The 23064-nt window shown below is 45.5% G+C and overlaps 1 protein-coding gene across 2 annotated transcripts; it reads right to left on the bottom strand.

The window, feature by feature from the left end:
* Positions 1 to 42: 42 nt before the first annotated feature.
* Positions 43 to 22562, bottom strand: LOC146353110 (uncharacterized). Of its 2 annotated transcripts, none has more exons than XM_084835705.1 (3): positions 10448 to 10635; positions 3226 to 3538; positions 43 to 778 (listed from the first exon to the last, which is right to left on the bottom strand). In XM_084835705.1, the coding sequence occupies exons 1-3, from the start codon at positions 10493 to 10495 to the stop codon at positions 612 to 614; spliced, it is 528 nt and encodes a 175-aa protein (XP_084691831.1). In that variant the 5' UTR covers positions 10496 to 10635; the 3' UTR covers positions 43 to 611. The 2 variants fall into 2 exon arrangements, with proteins under 2 accessions (XP_084691831.1, XP_084691832.1); XM_084835706.1 differs by lacking the exon at positions 10448 to 10635 and adding an exon at positions 22154 to 22562 and having other exon boundaries at positions 44 to 778.
* Between the last annotated feature and the right edge of the window lie 502 nt (positions 22563 to 23064).

Here is a 23064-nt window from a genome sequence, read left to right on the forward strand (position 1 = left end):
TTGCTATTGGCTGTAACATTTAGCAATGAGGAACAGCAGCACAACAGATTGAATTTGATTTTAATTGTACAAAAATACCTTCTTTAGATAGCAGGGCTGTAGGAGTAGCCCTTGCACTCCCCCAAACTTCTGTAGTAAAGTCTCCCCCACCCCTGAAGTTTATGTTCTGACAACAAAGTGGCTGCAGTTTCTTGCTCCGAAGGCTTTGCCTCTTTGTCCAGTGTTAGAAATCACCCTTCTCATGGCCCAGCCCAGAAGCAACCACAGTGGAGAGCAGCCACTCAACCCCAGGGCAGGAAGCTGGTTCATGGGGCAAGGTGGACGTCCAAGGATTCGTCTTCTGTCTTTGTAGCAAGAAAAGAAAGCTGAGGCTGCTTGTGCCAAGGCTCAGTGGCCACTGGCTGTGAACTAAAATGAGTGGAAGCTGAGTTCATGCCACTGGAGAAGTCGACAAGTCCCAGCGGGCAAGCAACTGCACAGTACTTGTTGGGTGAAAATGGGACAACTGCCTCACCACAGTCCATTGCTCCTTTGCATGCTCAGCTGGCTCCTTTGCTCCTGCTGTGCCTGTCCTTTCCTGCTCAGCCGTGCTGCCTGTGCCTCCATAGTCCTTATGTCGTCCATGGAGCCTCCTGCAGGGTTATGTGCACTTCCTCAGTGTGGTGCATTGAGCAGGTGCAGGTATGAGTCTTGGCCAGGAGGGAGGGCTGGTAACCTGGAAGAGGTGGCAGCTCTGGCTCTTTGTCAGGCTCTGGGGGGGGTGGACCCAATAGGCAGTCTAGAGGGAGAAATGAGAAACAGCACGTGAAAGCTGCCTTGTCTGTTGGTTTACTTTAGCCCAGTATTACCTATACAAAGTGGCAGCACAACTTCTTCCAGGGCTCCAGCCAAGTGGTGTCCTAAATCTACTACCCAAGATCCTTTTAAAAGGTAGATGTTGGGGGCCTCCACATGCAAAGTACATGCTGTCCTGTTGAGCTGTACTCCATTCCTTAAAGCAGGGAGGGGGGCAACTTGTGCCCTCCAGCTGTTATGGCCTCTAGCTCCCATCAACCCTCACCACTGGCTATGCTGCCTACGGCGGATGGGAGTTGTAGGCCAAAACATCAGAGGGCGATAAGTTACCCACCCATGTTCTAAAGCTGTCTTCCGGTTTGACCTGTTCTGTAGGAAAAGCACTTTAGCATTGCAGGGGAAGACTCTCTCGGCACAGTAAGGAAAAGTGTGAGGATAGTGATCCTGAATGACAATCTTGCCCTCTGGCTTGGTGTAAGTGAATGGAACTGCTGAGTTTTAGCCAAGTAGGTACCATGGGCTAGCTAGTGCCCTCCCCATCCAGCTGCATGCTCTCCAGGGTAGCAGGGAGGCATACAGAGCGGCTTTCCTGCTTCCCGAGAAGCAATTCAGGAAAGAATCTTGTCAGCCCATTCATCCTCATGTGAGGGATGGCACATTGCCACACCACCTGACTGATGCTCTGTAAATAATACTGTCTAGTGAGAGCAGTTAAGAGGGTACTGGTGTGGGCAGATGGTCCCCTTTTGTATTGACTTTGGATCTTGACAGCACATGATTGCCATGTTCTGCAGTGGAACACTTTTAACAGAGTGTAAGATACATGACGGCGGCACTTGGTTTAATGGAAAAGGAGGGCAAGCAAATAGGTCAGGATAGCTGCATTCAGGTCCAAGTTCTGGAGAAGCAGGCGGGGTAGCAAGACTCACTCCCAGAGAGTCCGATGGAAGGGACATTGGCTGTTGGAGTACTTGGAGGAGTTCTAACCCTCTTCTGCACTTATGCCAGAGCTGGCTGAATCCCAAGAGTTTGACTCACAGATGCTTCCAAGGGAGTCTTGGATTACTCGACAGCATTCAGTGTGCCATTATCTTTTGTTAATCTTCACAACAGCCCTTTGAGATCGATCCAGATGAGAATCTGGACATACCCCAAACCACTGTCTGAGCCTCATGGCTGACCTGGAATTTGAAGCCAGGTCTCCCTATTCCAAGTGCAAATCATTGCCTATTACACACTGATGCTCTAGATATACTCTTAGCTTGCCTTTCTTGGGGATAATGGTGTTCCCATGCCCGAGCTTCTTTGAGGGGAGAAGGAAGTCGTATTTTTATGGCACAGTAGTATTGGGACCATACTATGGCTTGCCCAGGAGCTAGGCATGCCTGAGGATTTTGTTTGGTCTGTCTTTGGAAGTTTGGTTTGACCTGATTTGCACCTCCCAAACGAATGTACAGAACAGAATGCAGTTATCCTTCCAATTCCACAGTTCTCCCAGTTTTAACATACCAAAAATTTATGTAAAAATGCCTATTTTACTATAAAATGCATATAAAAAGTCTGATTTTTTGTGCAGATTTTTTTAACCTGCAGATGAATGTGGAAATGGGACAAAAGAGACCAAAAAGCATTTCCTGCAACAGGAGGGTTGTGCAGGGAGGTGGTGGAAGCATCCATACATTCTTAGTGTCAAACATCTCTCAGTGCAGTCCTGTCCCCCTTCATTTGTCCCTGTTGCAGCTGAGGATCCTCTTACAGACAGAGAAGGCGATGTGTTAAGAACGCTTTCTGCCAGGCTGTTACACACACGAATTTTTTGTGCGTGAATTGATTGGGTCAGCAACTTGCTACCCACCCACCTCCAACCCCCAGATCTGCAGTTAGTTACTGGAATGCAACAGTTCACAGGTGTGTTGCATAGTCCCCTATGCAAAATATTCTCACATCCAAGTCTCAAGCACAGCAGCTGGGCCACAATGAAAAAGGTCATGTGTGAATCAATCATACAAGGTTGGGTTCTATGTATATTGTGATTCTCTAGGACCACGGGGGGGGGGGGGGAATTATCATAGTGGCTACAAAGTTCCACTTCCTCACAATTTCCACTCTTTTAAAAGCAGGTTTCTAGCCCTCATGGTTGTGAAGATATGTTTAAAAGGGTATGGACAATGCTTGCTGAAAGACCCCAAAATGTGACTGAATAACAGTTATACTGATTCTGGGATAGGGTTTCTGTGCCTTACATAGCATCTCACCCCTTCCTGATGAGCAAAGCCCAGCTAAAATTAGGTAAAATAATTGTGGAAGCTTGTATAGATATACAGCTAACAGAATTAAGCTTTTCTTGGCACATAATCTGTGCTTGTTTAAGACTGCTAGACAGCGCATAGCTTATTGTGCATCACTGCTGCTGCCACCTGCCAGACTTACCTGCCAGGTCATGTGCCAGGTCCTTGATCAAGTGACCGACAATGGCATAGGCCACACTCGCCACCACCATGGCAGCCATGAGCATGTAGAGCACAGCCTTGGGCACAGGAAGGAGGTCAAGGGCAGGTGGCTGGTAGTCGCTGTAAAGAGGGCTCTCGGAGGAAGAGGAGGGGTCCTGAGAACGTAGCGCTAAGGTCTCTGTGCGGTTTGGGGCGCTCATGTTCAGTGGCCATGTTTGAAAGACGAGCTCCATGTCCCAGCAGTGTGGAGCCTGGTTGCTTGATGGGTAAGTGTCCGCAGGGGTGAGGACAGCCTGAAACAAAAGCAATGTGGGAGGCATTTTGTCGTGACCCATAGCCTGGTGTGCTTTGTGAAAACAAAAATCATTTCCCCAACCAGGTGCCCTGATGTTTTGGACTACAACTTCCATCATCTCTAGGTATTGACCATGCTGGCTAGGACTGATTATAGTCCTAAACACTCAGACAGCACCAGGTTGGGGAAGGCTGCCCCACACCCTTACAGCCAATTCTGCAGTATTAGTCAAGAATAAAAGAGATTGCCTTCCCAGGGGGTATTTGGGCAGAGGAGATGGCCACTGAACTGCACCAACTCCTCCCTCCTTGCCTCAGTTTGTTTGGCTCACTGTTAAACCAGACCTAAGGACACTAGGCTTCAGGGTCCCTCACACCCTACTGCACCATTATGCAATTTGGGTCCATGGTGGAAACCTGTATCTGAACTGGGCCATTTCAGACTGGAGCAGGATGCTCACATGATCAAAACTTAGACGTCCTGTCATGTGTTTTGTCTTGTGAACCTGCAAGGTGAAATGGTGCTGCTCAGACACAGGCTGACCACCTCAGAGATGACTAGGCCAGGACTGGCGAGGTTTGCATAAAAATGAATGCTAGTCTCCCAGCACCTTCTGTGTCCAACCACTCTGCCAAATTGTGGCAATTTTAATCCCTTCTTCATAAATAAACACAAATTCTATTGCGGGGGAGAGAGGGAAGCAACAAATCTGGTAGGAAGCTATTCCACCTGCCTAACTTTCCTGCCATCAGCTTCAAAATTCATTGTTACCAGAGGCAGTGGTGCTTAAGGTAGGCAGGATCTGAGTGACTTAAGATCTTTGCTAGCAAGGGTACAGTGGGTAGCAGAGGATGGGAGATGCCTGAAGCCGTGTAGGGGAAATGTCGCAAAAGAAAGGGAGAATTATCTTGAGATCCCTCTGCATGGAATAGAATGAAAGTGGTCGGAGAACCGGCTTCTTAGAACAGACCTGAGACCTGCCTGGCACATCCCTGGTTATGGTCCCAGACCAAGGCTTCACAGCTGATGAGATGTGCAGCTCATAATTAAGTAGGATGGACAAGTGTCTTATTCAAAATCCTTAAGCAATTTGTGGCCCTACAAATGTTTTGCCTTACATCTCCCATGGTTCCACACCATGGTGGCAAGGGTTGATGGGAGCTGTAGAGCAAAACATCTGGAGGACCACAAGGTGCCCACCCCTAGGGATATATGGATTTGGTTAAATCCGTTCCATCAGAGTTTTGCAGTGTCAGGCATCTTTCATTCTATTGTCTTCATTCATAGAATTAGATTTTTTGAACAAGAATTTTGTTCATTTGCAAATGTGCGTTAGCAAACAAATGAAATTGCACAAGTCTCCCCCCACCCCCACCCCCAAGTAAAAAATTGGTCTGCAAGTCCACAGAATCATTGTGATGGGGGGGGGGGGGGACAGTCTGCTATAGAATCTGCAGGTCAGATTCACAGAAATCCGAACTCATTTGAATCTGTTACAGATTTCTCCAACATCCCCGCCCACCCCTGCCTTAAGCATTTCTAGGAATTTAAATCAGTCTTTCAGAGTCTGGTCAAGTTCACTGGCTTCAGAGTTCTTTCAGCCTTCTCTAGTGGGCCTTGGCTCATCACAAAATGACAGCCACAAGTACATCTTCACATCATGGCCATGCTGTTGCAGAGGACCTTGTGACCATTTCTGAATCTGCAGTGGCTTCCCAGCTGTTTGAAAGTGTTCCCATTTGTTGGTACTCCTTTCTGGTGAACTAGGGGTGATGTAAACTGGGGGTGGCTAAGGGTCCCATCTTAATTGTTCTGTATGGTAGGGGGAAGTTTGGCAGGGTTTTACTTACTGGTGCAATTCTGTGACATGACATGCATTGCTTCCTAAAATTTCCCCCTTATCTATAAAATAAAATCAGGAGCTCTTGTGTTGGAAGCTGGCAAATAGTGATGTGACTTCTGTTGATGTAACTCATTTGGGTGTCCAAATGACATTGTCTTTAATTTGTAGCCCCCCTGTGTTTTCCCACCTCTTCTTTCCTCTTTTTAGTTATGGGGGCAGAGGCAAAATCCATTAAGGAAGAAAAGGCACAATGCCTTTTGATGATTAGCACTAGGATCCCTCTGTCTGGAAGCACCCCCAGTCTTAGTTGTTCTGCTCAGTTCCCACTTCTAGGGAGGAAAGTGAGACAGAGGATACTGAGCAGAAAAGTTGAGGAAACACACCTCAAATGCGGGAGGCACATCACTTTGGGAAACCTGTGGACAATTCTGTGTTTGTCCTAAATACTTTCACAGACCCCAAGTTAAGACTGAGCAAGTTCCCCTAGTGCCTTTTCATATGACACTCCTGCCGGGGTAACAACCGTTTAAGTAAGGTATAAACCAGGGGTGGCTCCTCCAGATATTGTTAGAGTCAAACTCCCATCAGCTCTAGCTAGTATGTCCAGTGGTCCAACAACAGCTGGAGAGCCAGAGGTTGTCCCACTCCTGCTGAAAATAATACTAAGCATTTATATAGTACACTGCAAGTCTTTATTAAAATTTAACTAAATTTAAATTTAAATTTAATTAAATTTTAACATTATTAAAATGATCTTTAAAACAACTTGTAAGGCAGGTCACTATTACTTCTACGTTGCTGGTGGGGATGGCAAATGAGAATAGAGATGAACGATCACCTGAGTTTGTGGCCGAGAAGAGACTGGAACTGGGGATTTCACGGATCATGCTTTAGCCACTGCATTATACCATGGCAAAAACATTAGAAGCTTTGGCTGCTGATCTGAAACACTTCAGCTATACTTTTTGGCTAGGAGGAAGTTGCTGGCATTTTCAGGTGGAGTGTTTTCAAACTCCCCTTTCAGGATAAATACCCATCCCAGTGCCCTGAAGCCCACAAGAGCTTGAAATGGCATCACTACAGGGCTGCTCCTGCTACGTACATTTGCTAACTGCCTGGTGAAATGCCCTCTCTGCAGAAAGAAGATCAGATGATGAACAAGCCAGACAATTATTGCTTCACCACAGACTGGTACCGCCACCTACTCCTGCAGTGGCAATTTTGATACTTTGCCATGTGCAGGCTGTGTTTAGTAAGAGGAGACCACGGGCAGCTAGAGAGGCCAACAGATGAGGTGCTGAGAGAACACAAAATAAGAATTATATTCTTACCCTATGATGACAAGTGACCAGATGGCACCATTTAAAAGAAAAACCTCTTCCAGAAAAATTTGTCTCTGTGGAGTAGCCTTTCCCAGTGCGGTGCCCTGCGTGTTGGACTGCAACTCTCATCATTCCGAGCCATCATGGCCATACTGGATTGGAATGATGGGAGGTGCAATCAGACACGTCTGCAGGGTACCACGCTGCCATAGGCTGCTCCTGGATGCTCCTGTTTCAGGACATCTTACATTTAAATCCAACTTTTCAGGATGCAAATCCTTCCAAGGTGACTCACAACAAAGCGTAAGACAAAGTGTTCTATCTTCTGCCTGCCCCTCGTTTAAAGCCTTGCTTCTTTGCAATCCCGCTACAGTCCAGGAGCAGAGTTTCTGTAGCAGGAGTCCTGAGACAAGTTAGTTGCCGGCAGGCAGGTAGGCTGGATGGCCAATGACTAGCTGGAAACACCAGACTAAGGTGGTCAGCTGTCACAACTTGCTCTGGCTTCCTTGACATTATTGAAGCTGATGCTGCATGTTTGATCAGCACAGGCAAGGACGGTTGTAAATACTCCTTGAGGCTTTGTTGTAATCCAGCCTTCCCCAACCTGGTGCCATCCAGAGGTTTTGGGCTACAACTGCCATCAGCCCCAACCACCAGGGCCAGGGGTTGGGGATGATGGAAACTGCCACCCAAAACTTCTGGAGGGCACCAGGTTGAGGAAGGCTGTTGTGGCCACACAGCTGGAACTCTAGCAGAAGCACTTCTGGCCCCATTTGGCAGAAAACAGCAATTTTAGACTGAGCTGGTGAAATGGTCACACAGCGCTAATGGCAGGGTAATAGAGAAGATTTGTACCAATGTCAGAACTAACCACCATCAGAACCACAGGATCACAGTGATCTCAGACATACTGCAGAGGTGTTGGGCCTTGTCCCAGGGAAGTAGCTCCTATGCCACTAGAGGTGTGCCTGAAGAGATGGAAGATAGCACAATAAATGGATGCATCAGTGACAATTGAGCAGCCTTCCTTAGGACTATACACCCAACCAAGGCTGCTGCTAGCAGCCATGCTCCAAGAAGATGCAACTTTTCAAAGCCCTGTAGCATCTTCTAGATAACTAAGAAGAGTACCAGAACCGTAGTGTTGAACCGTTGTCCACCTCCACACTAGCCTGATGAACCAGAACTGGACAGCTGCACTATATCAATAAAGGTCATAAAGACGATCTCTGCACATAAAGTTTATGGCATCGTCCACCTCCTTGCTGGAATTAGGAGGTGTTACAAGGGCACACAGCCCCAAATAAAGGAAGATTCTCTCTATTCTGAAGACTGGAAAATGGAGAATGTGAAAGAAAAGTGGTCTGCACAATTCTTAAGTAGAATTAAGTAGAATTTCACCCCTGACCTTTTAACCTGGTGCAGTTAATCACCAACACCAAGTCCTGTTGGTTAAATACCAACAAAGATATTGTCACATAAGCTTCCATGGACAAGCGCCCACTTCGTTAGCTACATCTTGCCACAAGTCCTGTTGTTTTTTCCTACTACAGATTAGCATGGCTACCCTTCTGGAATTAACCAAAAGGATCTCTCCACCTGCTTCAAATGTGGTATAATGTAGTCTTTTTTTTTTGTCAGTAACAAGCAGCACTTAATTCCAAGAAAAAGAAAAGTAATGGCTCGGGCACATCTGGAAACCACCCTTTGAGCTGGAAGCCCTTCCCCCTAATCCCTAGTGTGTGTGAATTCTCTGTGATGGTGAGGTAAATGCATCTTGCACCTGCTCAGGAGGACTTCCTTCAATTCTTTCATTTTACGATTGAGCCCTGACAGCAAGAACAGATGTTAGGGCTAACCCCTGGTGATCCTTGCCACAAAATTAAGCCCTAGCACCGGGGTAAGGTATCATTCCCGTCTCTGATAATTATTGTCCTCTTTGTCAAAAAGGAACATTCACATACATTTCACCTATGATTGGGAGTATTGTGCAGGTCAAGGAGCAGCACAATACAAGAGGCCCAATCAGGGCTCGCCCAAGACATTGTGTGGCCTGAGGTAAGGGACAAGATGGCACCCCCTCCACTGCATGTACAGAAACTGACTGGACTGGCTGCTGAATTTTACTTCAGCACTGTCAGTGGGATAACATCTACCACCACATTTGAGGGCAGCAGGCTAGTTTAGGGGTGCACAACAAGCTGTTGAGGAAAGGCCAGGGGGCTCGGGAGGAACAGCCAGTGGGCTGCCACTCCTACCCCCACCCCAGAATCTGCCACCTGAGGCAGTTTCCTCACTGTGCCTAATGGTAGGGCAGGCCCTGGGCCCAATCCTACAGAGATTTTAATGTGTATAATTTTAGTGCCTGTGGTATGTGCTGGTGATGGTTGGAGAGAAGTCATACTTTTTTTTTTTTTACATTAAACACATTCCAAATTCTGCACAATACAATACTATTCCAATGACTTTTTCCCAGCATATGATAGCTCTTTCAAATGTTTTTACTTCTAGTGGCTCCTGTTTCTCATAACCTGTCTCCACATTAAGGTAAAAAGACCCCACCGAGAAGAGAATGCACAAATTAAAAGCAACAAAGTCATTTGTGGAAAAGCTGCCTCCCGGTCTTCTCAGCTAATTCCAGCAAGCGCTGCTGAGCAAAGAGCAAAGGCTTTGTGGAATCCTGTTACTTGCCTGTAAGCCTTCCAAATACAAGAACATATTAAGGTTTACAAGGCTTAAAATAACTGCCCTTTTGTTGGGGTGTTTTTCCCCTTGTCCACCTCTGCAGTTATGGTTTAAAGCAGGCTTCTCCAACCTGGGGCCCTCCGTAGGAGTTGGGGTACAACTCCCATCACCCCCAGCCAGCATGGTTATTAGACATACTGGCTGGGACTGATGGGAGTTGTATTCCAACATATCCAGAGAACTTTATGTTGGAGAAGGCTGGTTTAAACACACGCACGCACACTTGAATTTGTCTGTTGTCAGAAGCTCCGAGAATGGACCTTCCCAAATAAACAATTATGAATAATTTTGCTTGTCAACAGTTAGTGGTAGGGTGCTTCCTGAGGAGGCTCTTATCATGTAATTGCCCTCCCTCATTCACAGAATTGTACCACGGGTCCCAATGTTATCATCTTCCATTTGTAACCCTCTTGTGTTTTCCCACTGCTTCTTCCAACTTCTTTCTTACTAGGAAAAAAAAACTGTTAAGGAGGAAAAGACAGAATAGCCTTTCAGTCAGTAGTGCTAACAGCCCTCTGTCAGGAAGCACCCAAAGAGAGACCACATGAAAAGAAGGTCAAAGCCCAGAGGAGATACCTCTTTGGCATCAGTCCCTGTTATGCGAATCTTTGTCCTCCCTTCCAAGGCAGAATAGAACCCAGGCATCCTGACCTACTCGAATGCTGTCCTAGGAGACTCAGAAGGGAACGTCAGAGTCCCTTCTGAGACAAGAGTTCACAAACCAGGAGCATCTCTAAGCAACCACGTGTTCACATGTCCTAAGGAGGGAGGACAAGCGCCCCCTGCGATGCCAGTCCCAGTGACCAGATGTAAAAGAGGACTCGGGGAAGCTCCTGCCTCTTTAATAGTTGTGCAGAGAATTTTGCCCAATGCAGCTTGACGTGCAAGGGGTGGTGGAGAGGGAGACGGCATTCGTCTGCACAGTTATGAAAGGTTCGTTTCCCCACAGCCGCGCAGGTCTCCCTCTTGGAACAGATCATCCCTCCCCACCTCTCACCTGGGCGACTGGGGCTCTGTGCTCTCGCTCCCCACCCAGATGGCGCATCTGCTGCTTCTTGGAAGATCTGCAGGGACAGGCGACAGCCAGAAGGAGCAGCTCGCTCGCTCTAGTCCGGCAGAAGACTGGGGAGAGTCGGCAGGCAACTCTGAGCGACTCTTACGGCTCCGCTAAAGCTGCGCGACAACAGATTAGCGGCTCCAGCCGCTACCCGCGTCTGCTGGTTGGACAACACCAGAGAACACGTGCAGGGGAGACCCAGAGGGAAGGCTCCGCCCACGCGCAAGATGTTACGGAACCAGTTCCCGCTCGCTCGCTCGGCTGTCTTCTGGCCCTTGATGCTCCTGGTATCAGACTCAGAATAACGACAGTACACGTGTCTATTTAAGCGGAGAGGAGGAGACGTTTAACTGGTTTACGTAGTTTTCTGGGGAGGTTTTATTTCTAAAATGTATAAATCGCCCTTCATCCACAAGGGATCCCATGGTGTTGTACACAACGTTAAAAACGAACGAACAAATCCAATATAGAAACCATACGATTACTCATTAAAAGGCCAATTAAAACATCAACTTTTAAACCAGCAAGCCAAACAAAAACACAACCATCAATTCAGTTTAAAAATAAACTTTAAAAATGGTAAAATTCTAAAATGTCAAAATGTAAGGGTGAAAAGAAACATTTTAATTTGATGCCAAAAGGAAAACAAAGTCTGCACCAATCCTATCTCGTTTGGGAGAGCACTGCATTCCAAAGCCTGGGCCCCACCACAGAGAAGGCGCTGCTGCTCTTTCTAAATGCATAGTGTGTGTCTCCTACCAATGGTGTTTGGAGAAGGGCCTCCTAGCCACTGCAGGAGGTGAGGGAATGTGGAAGTGTTAAGGGGATGCATCATGTGTGACAGCAGCAGCATTTTGACTGCATGTTCGCATACACTGGGGCCAGTCCAAAATATTTTCCTGCTTGAAGTCAAATAGGAAATGGCACCCCCCACATAGTACCCAAGGCAAGCGGAGGTTATTTTGGTATCTGAGGCAGAACATCCTACAAGCACCTTCTCCTTGCTCCTTGGCAGTAAGACTACAATAATAATATATTAACTAACACTGCCGTTTCATAACACCCCAAATCAGCTGCTTTGGGGAGTCTCCTCACTCTTTCTAATGGTAGGGCCAGCCCTATACTTCACTTTAAACAGTACGGTGTTCACTACATAAGGTGTGGAAGAAACAAACAATAAAAAAAATACACCTGCCTCAAAAGTATGAGGTGAGCAAAGGAGAAGAACAAGTACACTGCTCTGGGAGGTTTTTTGGCTAAATAAAAAGGATTAAATGCTTTAATTAATAAATAAATGTTTATGTAGAAAAAGGAATTTCAGCAGGTACAGCTTTTCTTCTCCTCTCACCCTTGAAACTCTCTCTTCTATACAAATGCTTCCCCAACCTGGTGTCCTCCAGATGTGTTGGACTGCAATTCCCATAATTTCCAGCCAGCATAGCCATTGGCTGCAGAAGGTGAAGGGCCTTGAAGTGCCATCCTCCTCAGTATCTGGCCACCCTTGGCCTGTACTTTTTACGTTTTACCAAGAACCCTTTCCACATCAACTTGTCTGTAACCTACCTGACAATCTAGTCATCCATGTGTAAGATGTTTTTGGAGTGGAAGAGCATTTAATCATGGTGTGGAAATAAGCATTGTCGTCTGCAATACTTACTTTTCTTACTTAAATTTTTAAAATGTTCATTACTTCATTATAATTGTTAAATATAATGGAAAATTTCAACTTTGTTTTGGAAAGTCACTGGACAGAAGCCAGGAAACAGTTGGCAACCTTGTAGGCCAGATGCCAAGAAACCAGACCACTGTTTTCTACGGTTGGTCTACTGCAGTGACTCCTATATAGTAGTAGTAGTAGTGGTATATCCCGCCTTTTTCCCAATGCTGGGACTCAAAGCAGCTTTCAGCATTATAAACTTGTACAGTCAAAACATAATAAATGGAAATATACAAATGTTAAAAATATAATTAAATCATCAATAATATTAAAATTGTATAAAATATCAAAATTTTAAAAGATATCAACAACATAAACAATAGTACCACTCCATCATATTCTCACAGGTCCAGACTATCTATCCCCAAAGGCCTGCTGGAACAAAAAAGTTTTTGTCTGCCTGCGGAAACATAGCAAGGAGGGTGCCACTCTCACCGACCTGGGAAGGGAGTTCCAAAGTCCTGGGGCAGCCACTGAGAAGGCCCTCACAGTGAGAACACAACCACATCATTTCTGATGTTTGCTCTGCTATTGTTTCATTTAAAAATGAAGACATCCATTTTTATTTTAAGTTAAAGCCATGTAACATAGCATTTCTTTTAGCTAGTCCATAACATAATAAAATGAATTGCCTAGGATATTTGCATATTTAGGCACTTAAGGAAATGTGCTTAATTCGAACACTCCACAATATTTATCGCCTCATTGCAACAGTGTTTCTTAATTCAATGGAAGCATTTCAGTCTCCTCCTCCATGCTGCCACTGCCACCTCCTTCTCTAATCAAGCTTGCTTTCAGCAAGCTGCTGCATTGCTTTTCAGATCAGTTTACTTTCAAAATATTGCTCCTGGCTCACAGTAAACTGGAGTGGCTTTTCCATTTCCTACACTGTATTGGAACAATTTTAGCTTACTAATCCCATTAGCCAAGGCAGTGAGGAGCTGTGCCCCATTTTCTTAAGGTGGAAGGTTCTATTTTGGTGCTGTCTATGCATGGATTATGGCAGTAAAAATACACTGGTTGGCAGTTCTCATATGTGGCATCACCCAAATTCAGGACAAATTACAAATCCTTCCTGATTGTGGGAACTCAGGAAATATTTATCTCTGAAGTTCCTTCAATTCCAAACTCCATTCATAGTTTGGGAATGTAACTCAAGTGCTCATTCTTGAGAAGGACTTCCAGTGGTGCAGTGGTAAAAGTTGAAGTGCAGGCGCTCATCATGACAATCCCCATAGCCCCACCCCCAAGGAGAATCATAGAACCATAAGGTTGGAAGGGGCCTACAAGACCATCAAGTCCAACCCCTGCTCAATGCAGGAAGCCTGATTCCCATGCGGTCTCCCATCCAAGTACTAACCAGGGCTGACCCTGCTTAGCTTCCAAGATCAGATGAGATCAGGCACAGTCCCAAATTGCAGTCAGCTGTGTCAATTATTTATTATAATTCTATACCGCCCATTAGCCAAAGCTAATTTACAAGACACAACTTAAAACCATAAAACACAACAATATAGTAAAATATCGTATAAAATTATTCTGTTTAAAACAGAATAAAACCAAAGTAGTAACAAGATAAAAGCCAGCAGCAGTGCAAAGATCTAAGACCACTCTAACACAATACTTAAAGCTGAAGGGCTAAAAACCCTGGGAAAATAAAAAGATTTTCACCTGGCACAGAAAAGACCACAAAAGGATCTCTCCAAACTGGGAGAATGGGCATCCAAATGGCAAATGCAGTTCAATGTAAGCCGGTGTAAAGTGATGCACACTGGGGCAAAAAATCCCAACTTCAAGAATAACCTGATGGGATCTGAGCTACCGGTGACCAACTAGGAAAGAGATCTTGGGGTTGTGGTGGACAGCTCAATGAAAATGTCATCCCAGTGTGCAGCTACTTTAAAAATAGGCAAACTCCATGTTAGGCACAATTAGAACAGGAATTGAGAATAAAATGGCCAATATAATATCGCCCTTATACAAATCCATGGTGCGACCAGAATACTATGTACAGTTCTGGGGGCCATCAACACAACACACCTTTCAGCCTTCACTCTGTAGTTAACTTCGCAGGATTGCAGCTGCGAATTAGCTTCTGCTGTGGTACATGCGTGATTTACTGCGGACTTCTCCAACGGAAAAATCTGCTGTGCCGACACAGGGCTGGTGAAACGAAGTAAACTGCAGCAGTCACGCTGCTTTTTTTTACCATTATATTTAAATGCGCAGCTGCTCAGGCATGTGAGGGTGGGGGTGCGACACTTTGGGTGTTAGTGGCTGTTTTGTATTTTAGGAGTTCTTCTGTGTCTGTCCATTCCCCATTAGATAAAATGTGGGTGGTCTACTCTTCCATTATCATGCCAACTGTTTGGCAGTTCTCGAGCCCGAGACTCTCGCGATGGTTCGCACATGCCAAGGCATGTGCCCATGAGAGGTATGCGCCTACCCATCATTCCAAAATGGTGGCTGGAGTGAAGTTGATCCTGGACCTTCTGCTCCCCTGACACCCCTCCAGGTGTGGTTGAAGAAATGAGGACGCTTCTCCGTGCCTCTGTAACTGCGCAGCCGCAAAGGACTGGGGAGGAGTGAAGGGGAGTCACAGAGTGACACAAGCACTAGGCACTCCTCCCACACACACACCACAAAATACGAAGTCAGTTTGGGGAAGGGACAGACAGTTGCAACTATGGGAAACTCACAGCAAACCAAAAACATCAAAGCAAAATGCCTCTAGAAATCCGCATTTTCCAGGTGAAAACCATAGTTTGACTGCAAAGTGGCAACTACATCGTATGTCCTGAAGGACCTCGAACTGCAGCAGCCCTGGAGTAAATGGCTTGTGTAGATGGGGCCCTGGTCACAGTACATAAAAAACAGAGAGCTGCAAAAAGTGCAGAAAAGGGCAACTAAAATGATCAAGGGGCTGGAGCATCTCCCCTGTGAGGGAAGGTTACAACAGCTGAGATTGCTTAGCTTGGAAAAAAGGAGGGTAAAGAGAGACATGATTGTTGTTGTTCAGTCGTTAAGTTGTGTCCGATTCTTCGTGACCTCATGGACCACAGCACGCCAGGCCTTCCTGTCCTCCGCTCTCTCCTGGGGTGTGCTCAAGTCCATATTCATTGCATCGGTGATGCTATCTAGCCATCTCATCCTCTGCCGTCCCCTTCTCCTTTTGCCTGCAATCTTTCCCAGCATCAGGGTCTTTTCCAGTGAGTTTTCTCTTCACATTAGGCGGCCAAAATATTTCAGCTTCAGTATCTGTCCTTCCAAAGAGCAGTCAGGGTTGATTTCCTTTAGGATTGACTGATTTGACCTCCTTGCAGTCCAGGTGTACAAAATTATGCATGGTATGGACAATGTAGATAGGGAGACATTTTTTTCTCTCTGTCAAAATAATAGAACCCAGTGTCATCCCATGAAGCTGATTGGTGGGAGATTCAGAGCAGATAAAAGGAACTGCTTCTTCACACAGCACATGGTTAAACAATGGAATTCGCTACCACAGGATGTAGTGATGGCCACCAATTTGGATGGCTTTAAAAGGGGGCTGGACAAATCCCTGGAGGAAAAGGCTATCAATGGCTATTAGTCCTGATGGTTATGTGCTACCTCCAGTACCAGAGACAGTGAGCCAATGTTCACCAGTTGCTGGGGAACATAGGCGGGAGGGTGCTGTGTGCTTGTGTCCTGCTTGTGGGTTCCTGGTCGACAGCTGGTTGGCCACTCTGTGAACAGAATGCTGGACTAGATGGACCCTTGGTCTGATCCACCATGGCTCTTCTTATGTTCTTAGGCACCAGGTGAGCCTCTCTCGGGAGGGCATTCTACAACCAGGGTAGCACCACTAAAAGGGCCCTCTCCTTAGTCAATCCTGTTATGTACCCTGGGGGTGGTGGGGGTACTGTGGGTTAGTTATTGTTTTTGAACCTTGGCAGCTCCTGTAGAGTTGGGAGTAGCAACAGTGGGTGGAACTTCTGCTAAGTTCTTCATTTCTGTGAGAGATGAATAAAGAACGGTTGTATTTGAGGTCCTATACAACATTGTTTGGTGATAAGGATGGGATTTGAGAACTATACAGGCAGCAAGGACTGTGAATCCAATTATACAGCTAACTGATAAGTAGTCAGCTAGGCCCATTTAAGAACTTGAGCAACCCCTGTGCAAAAAATAAAATTAAATAAAAATTAAAATGGCTGCTCTTGGACATATCAAAGAGTTTGATGTTAGTCAACCTGCTTCCTGGGATTCTTATGCAGAACAGCTTTCATTTTATCTTGAAGCAAAAAAGATATCTAATCCTGAACAAAAATGAGCTGTGCTCTTAACTGTTTCTTGACCACGCTGCATGCAGCTCATCCAGGGATCATTTGTATGAAAGCATTGGCCAGAAGTTATGTCTGGTAGCTAGGTGTTGACTTAGATATTGAAAAAACTGTGAATGGATGCAGTACTTGTCAAGCCACTAGGCACAATCCACCAAGGGCACCTATCTTTCCATGTGAAGTGACTAAGAAGCCTTGGTCAAGAAGCCGTATCAATTTTGCAGGACTATTTCAACGAAAAAACATCTTGGTTGTGGTAGATTCTTACTTGAAGTGGCTTGAAGTAGTCTTAGTACCATCACAACCAGCCGCTGCAGCCATCACAGCACTGCACCACTTATTTGCAACCCATGGGTTGCCTGATACAATAGTCTCAGACAATGGGACTGCTTTTACATCTGCTGAATTTAAAATATTTGTAGACAAGAACCTTATTTGGGCTGTCACCATTGCACCTCATCATCCCGAGGCAAATGGCCAAGCTAAACAGATGGTGCAGACAACAAAAGATGCCCTGAAGCACATTGCGGTTGGAGCTTGGCCAACATGCTTTGCCAGGTTTCTTACTGCTCAACATGTTATTCCTTGTGCAACAACAGGAATCAGTCCCACAGAGTTACTTATGGGGAGGCGTCTAAAAACTTGCCTTGCCCATCTCTACCCAGATTTAGCTGAAGACTTACAAAGCAAATGGGAGCAAGCTCTGGATGCTGCCTTCTCAGCTCCTGTTGTTGTTTATTCGGTCAGTTGCTTCCGACTCTTCGTGACTTCATAGACCAGCCCACGCCAGAGCTTCCTGTCGGCCGTCGCCACCCCCAGCTCCCCCAAGGTCGAGTCCGTCACCTCCAGAATATCATCCATCCATCTTGCCCTCGGTCAGCCCCTCTTCCTTTTGCCTTCCACTTTCCCTACCATCAGCATCTTCTCCAGGGTATCCTGTCTTCTCATGATGTGGCCAAAGTACTTCAGTTTTGCCTTTAATATTCCCTCAAGTGAGCAGTCTGGCTTTATTTCCTGGAGTATGGACTGGTTGGATCTTCTTGCAGTCCAAGGCACTCTCAGAATTGTCCTCCAGGACCACAGTTCAAAAACATCTATCTTCCTTCGCTCAGCCTTCCTTATGGTCCAGCTCTCGCAGCCATAGGTTACTACGGGGAATACCATTGATTTAACTATGCAGACCTTTGTTGTCAGTGTGATGTCTCTGCTCTTCACTATTTTATCAAGATTTGTCATTGCTCTTCTCCCAAGAAGTAAACGTCTTCTGATTTCCTGGCTGCAGTCAGCGTCTGCAGTAATCTTTGCACCTAGAAAGACAAAGTCTGTCACTGCCTCCACGTTTTCTCCCTCTATTTGCCAGTTATCAATCAAGCTGGTCGCCATAATCTTGGTTTTTTTGAGGTTTAACTGCAACCCAGCTTTTGCACTTTCTTCTTTCACCTTCGTCATGAGGTTCCTCAGCTCCACCTCGCTTTCAGCCATCAAAGTGGTATCATCTGCATATCTGAGATAGTTAATGTTTCTTCCAGCGATTTTAACTCCAGCCTTGGCTTCATCAGGCCCAGCACGTCGCATGATGTGTTCTGCGTACAGGTTGAATAGGTACGGTGAGAGTATACAACCCTGCCGTACTCCTTTCCCAATCTTAAACCAGTCTGTTGTTCCGTGGTCTGTTCTTACCGTTGCTACTTGGTCATTATACAGATTCCTCAGGAGGCAGACAAGATGACTTGGTATCCCCATACCACCAAGAACTTGCCACAATTTGTTATGATCCACATAGTCAAAGCCTTTAGAATAGTCAATAAAACAGAAATAGATGTTTTTCTGAAACTCCCTGGCTTTCTCCATTATCCAGCGGATTTTGGCAATTTAGTCTCGAGTTCCTCTGCCTTTTCTAAACCCAGCTTGTACATCTGGCAATTCTCGTTCCATGAATTGCTGGAGTCTACCTTGCAAGATCTTGAGCATTACCTTACTGGCATGTGAAAGAAGTGCCACTGTTAGATAGTTTGAACATTCTTTGGTGCTTCCCTTTTTTGGTATGGGGATATAAGTTGATTTTTTCCAATCTGTTGGCCATTCTTGTGTTTTCCAAATTTGCTGGCATATGGCATGCATCACCTTGACAGCATCATCTTGCAAGATTTTAAACAGTTCAGCTGGGATACCGTCATCTCCTGCTGCCTTGTTATTAGCAATGCTTCTTAAGGCCCATTCAACCTCACTCTTCAGGATGTCTGGCTCTAGCTCACTGACCACACTGTCAAATCTATCCCCGATATTATCCTTCCTATACAGATCTTCCGTATATTCTTGCCACCTTTTCTTGATCTCTTCTGCTTCTGTTATGTCCTTGCCATCTTTGTTTTTGATCATACCCATTCTCAGCTCCTACTCTCTGTTTATTTGCCCCACAAGATTAGGTGTTTGCTAGGAACTATGGTGCTGGACCGAGGTGGGTTCCATCCTCTATCACTGAGGTCACTGGACCTGTGTCATACAAGGTCCAGTGTACAGATGGGTCAGTGTGGCATCGCCACGTTGACCAGCTGAGAAGGCGTTCTGGCCAGAGTGGGTTGTCATCAGCAGATGTGGCTGCTGAAGATCTATCTGGAACTGATGTGTTTCTCTCACTGCCAGTTGAAGCACCAGAACCCCTAAGTGATGAGAGCAATACTCCTTCCTTATCTATGGCAGTTACTTAAAGAAAGTCATCTGAGCAACCTACATCTACTAGTTGAGTGCAGAGACCATGCTGTGAAAGGGTACCTCCTCATTGGATGGAACACTTTGATAGCTAATGGGCGAGGAATGTTATGTATCCTAGGCATGGTACTGTGGGTTGTTTTTGAAACTTGGCAGCTCCTGTAGACTTGGGAGTAACAACAGTGGGTGGAGCTTCTGCTAAGTTCTTCACATCTGTGTGAGCTGAATAAAGAATGGTTGTGTTTGAGGCCTGCTGATTCTTGCAGTCATTCCTACTCTCTATACAACAATCCATATCAACAAACCAGGTCTACCAGTTTTCATCTCCACCAGCAGCAGGTCTTTCTGTAAAGGTAATGGTCTTAAGGCGCAATCCTATGCATGTTTTAGACAGAAAAAAAGGCCTACAGCTCCACCATGGCTGGCTGGGGCATGCTGGGAATTGTACACCTTATTTTTTTTGTCTAAACATGCATTGGATTGCACCCTTAGTTGGTATTTCAAGATCAAGCCATTTCCAAAATACTTTGCATTACAACGGGGAGTAATATATTGTTGCTGGGAAATTCATTTTACCCCAGCTACTGTGGGGACTGCAGCCAAGCTCAGAGGGAACAAGGAACTTTGAGGGAGGTGGCCAATGACATCAGTGTCCCTGCTAATCAAAAAGTGCCAGCGCTGAATCCCTGTGAGCCCTGGCTCCACTACACCACTGAGGACTTGTGGATGTGAGTGTGTTTTGTTTGTTATTTTTCAGTACATTAAAAAGTAAAGATAGCCATGCTGTTCCATGAGAAAAAAAATCCACAGCTGAGCAATGCCTTTATTGTTGTTGTTGTTGTTCAGTCGTTAAGTCGTGTCCGACTCTTCGTGACCCCATGGACCATAGCACACCAGGCCTTCCTGTCCTGTGCTCTCTCCGGGAGTGTGCTCAAGTCCATATTCATTGCATCAGTGATGCTATCTAGCCATCTCATCCTCTGCCGTCCCCTGCTCCTTTTGCCTTCAGTCTTTCCCAGCATCAGGGGCTTTTCCAGAGAGTTTTCTCTTCGCATTAGGTGGCCAAAATATTTGAGCTTCAGCATCTGTCCTTCCAATGAGCAGGCAGGGTTGATTTCCTTTAGGATTGACTGATTTGACCTCCTTGCAGTCCAGCGGACTCATAAGAGTCTTCTCCAGCACCACAGTTCGAAAGCATCGATTCTTTGGCGCTCAGCTTTCCTTATAGTCCAGCTCTCACAGCCATACATTACTACTGGGAAAACCATAGCTTTGATTAGATGGACCTTTGTCGGCAAGGTGATGTCTCTGCTTCTTACTATGCTGTCTAGGTTTGCCATAGCTTTCCTCCCAAGGAGCAAGCATCTTTTAATTTAATGGCTACAGTCACCATCTGCGGTGATCTTGGAGCCCAAGAAAGTAAAATCTGTCACTGCTTCCATTTCTTCCCCTTCTATATGCCAGGAAGTGATGGGGCCAGATGCCATGATCTTCGTTGTTTTAATGTGGAGTTTCAAACCAGCTTTTGCACTCTCCTCTTTCACCCTCAACAAGAGGTCCTTTATTAGGACCGACCAAAATTGTACAAAAATGTGCAAGCTTTTTAGTTCTCCAGAACTCTTCAGCTCACCATCTCTTTTTGTAGATGGCACAAAAAACAGGGTGGGAAAGAAAACAGTAAAGTCCAACAATTTAGCCAGATGTGGTGACCATGAGGTCTGCAGTTTATGTAGACCCAGTCTCAAAATGGAGATTACAGACTGAATGAATTAGGGTGCAAATCCTATGGGATACTGGAGTCCCCCTTCCGAGCTTGCATTTCTATGCCCTTGGAGGCGGGGCTCAGAAGAATCCAATGGTCCCTGGAATGCTCACCCGGGACCACAGGATTGCTCTCTTAGTCAGTGGTAGATGTTGCAGGTATCAGATTAAATCTAGCAGTGGCTGGTACGTACCAAGACTGGTGGGACAGAGAGGAGGTTCACCAGAGGCAGAGCCATGGCATCACCAGAGGGAGAGCAGTCTTTTGAATCTACAGCAGTCAGCAACCCATACCACAGAAGGGGGAAACTGAAGCACATGAACTTTAAGATCATGACTGTAAAGTGGGGTATGGGGGTGGGGAGAATCCACACAAAAGCACTCCTTTCGACCCGCATTCTCCTGTTCTAGCAACAGCTCCCAATGAACTGCTGATCAAGTGACATTAAGATCATGAGTGTAAAACTGTGTGAGTGAGTCCACAAAGCCACACAAAACAATGATATTCTCAGACCCACACAGAGATCTTTGGAGCCCAGCAGCTAGTTCTGAGTGCTTAAAAAATCCACCCTTTGCATGTAATAGTAATAATGATGATAATCTGCACAGCCACAAAAAAGCACCCCAGGCAGCAATTCATACAGCCCACACATGCTTCAGGCAGCAATCCACTCATTCTAGGCAGAAATCAACTCACCCCAGTGACAACACACAAACAAAGCAAACACACAGACATCAGAACTTCACACAGATCACTACTAAGCCACTCAGTAACCCCCATTGCTCCACTACTAAACTGCCCATTGCTCCAGACATGGCAAAGAATATAACCACCAGCAGATTTTTTACAAATAGAAAAAATAATCCCTTGACATGGCCATCAGGCAACAACTAGAGCAGATTTTTTACTAGGCTAAAAAAAATTCCCCCAAACACATGCAGTTGTTTTAAAAACAAACAAACAAACAATACCATTGCCAGTAAGATTTTTTTTACAAAAAAAGAGCAAGAATTGCCAGCCCAAAAAACCACGTGCAGTCTAAAAATAACATTGCCCAAGCAACCACACTAGAGTTTAAAAAATAGCCAGGAAAAGGCGGAGGGATAGATTGAGACTGCAATCCTATACACACTTACCTGGATAAGGCCCATTGAACTCAATGGGTCTTATTTCTGAGTCGACGTGCATTGCAGGGGGATATTCAAGGGAGATGAGAGTTCAAAAAAGGCCAGGCTTGGCAGAGTCAAACAGCAAGGAAGGAAGCAACCATCAGTTCAGTACACTGCCTTGGAAGAACTGTTTATTTCTTAAATTAAAGGCATTACTTAAAGACACTATTACTAGTCTTAAGGACACTATTGTATGTAGCAATAATCATGGTTTTCATGATGTACTTCAGAGTTTTCAAGATGCCCCATGTACATTGCCTTGCTGTAATCCTTACAAAAGGACTGGGGAGCTTCTGGCTGTCCTGAATTCCCAGCCCAGCCCTCCAGGGCTTCCCAAATGGCCAACCCCTTTCCCCCAGCCTCACCCTCTTTCCCCCAACCGACAACGGTTTAGCAGTTTTCTGGATTTTGTGCAGTTCTCCCTGCCTTCCAATAGTTTAGTGGCAAATTCAGAAGTGCAGGGTCCCTTCATGATAGTCACAGCCACACCCCCTTCTAAGATTATACAACCTTGTAAGATTATACAGTACAAATGAGCTTTCAGTCACTTTGTTTGGAGTATCTGGTCACCCTAATTCAGAATTATTAACGGGTCCATTTGAAAAGAAAACACACACACACATACAAATGTCATGTCCAGCAACTTGCTTGAAAATATTTGGTTAGTCCTTTTTAATTCAAGAAACATGTAATAATAAATAATAATCATAGTATATTTATTATTAATTACTATTTTGAAGAGCCATTGCAACCAGATGTAAAGCAATGGCCCATTAAAAAAAATGGAGCTTAGTCTGCAGAGACCCACAATTCCTTTAAGGCTGCAATCGTATACACTCTTATTTGGGAGTAAATCCCACTGAACATAATAGTACTTA

This window comes from Heloderma suspectum, chromosome 2, assembly GCF_057233095.1.
Source record: "Heloderma suspectum isolate Gila_16-S chromosome 2, 16-S_ref, whole genome shotgun sequence".
Taxonomy (NCBI): domain Eukaryota; kingdom Metazoa; phylum Chordata; class Lepidosauria; order Squamata; family Helodermatidae; genus Heloderma; species Heloderma suspectum.

What these genes read in the sequence shown, in the direction of transcription:
- LOC146353110 (XM_084835705.1), bottom strand. Translation starts at nt 10,495, where the DNA reads ATGCGCCATCTGGGTGGGGAGCGAGAGCACAGAGCCCCAGTCGCCCAG. An exon ending in ACAGAGCCCCAGTCGCCCAG is followed by an intron (nt 3,539 to 10,447) that starts GTGAGAGGTGGG and finishes CTTTTGTTTCAG; the next exon opens with GCTGTCCTCACCCCTGCGGA. An exon ending in CCTGGCACATGACCTGGCAG is followed by an intron (nt 779 to 3,225) that starts GTAAGTCTGGCA and finishes TTCTCCCTCTAG; the next exon opens with ACTGCCTATTGGGTCCACCC.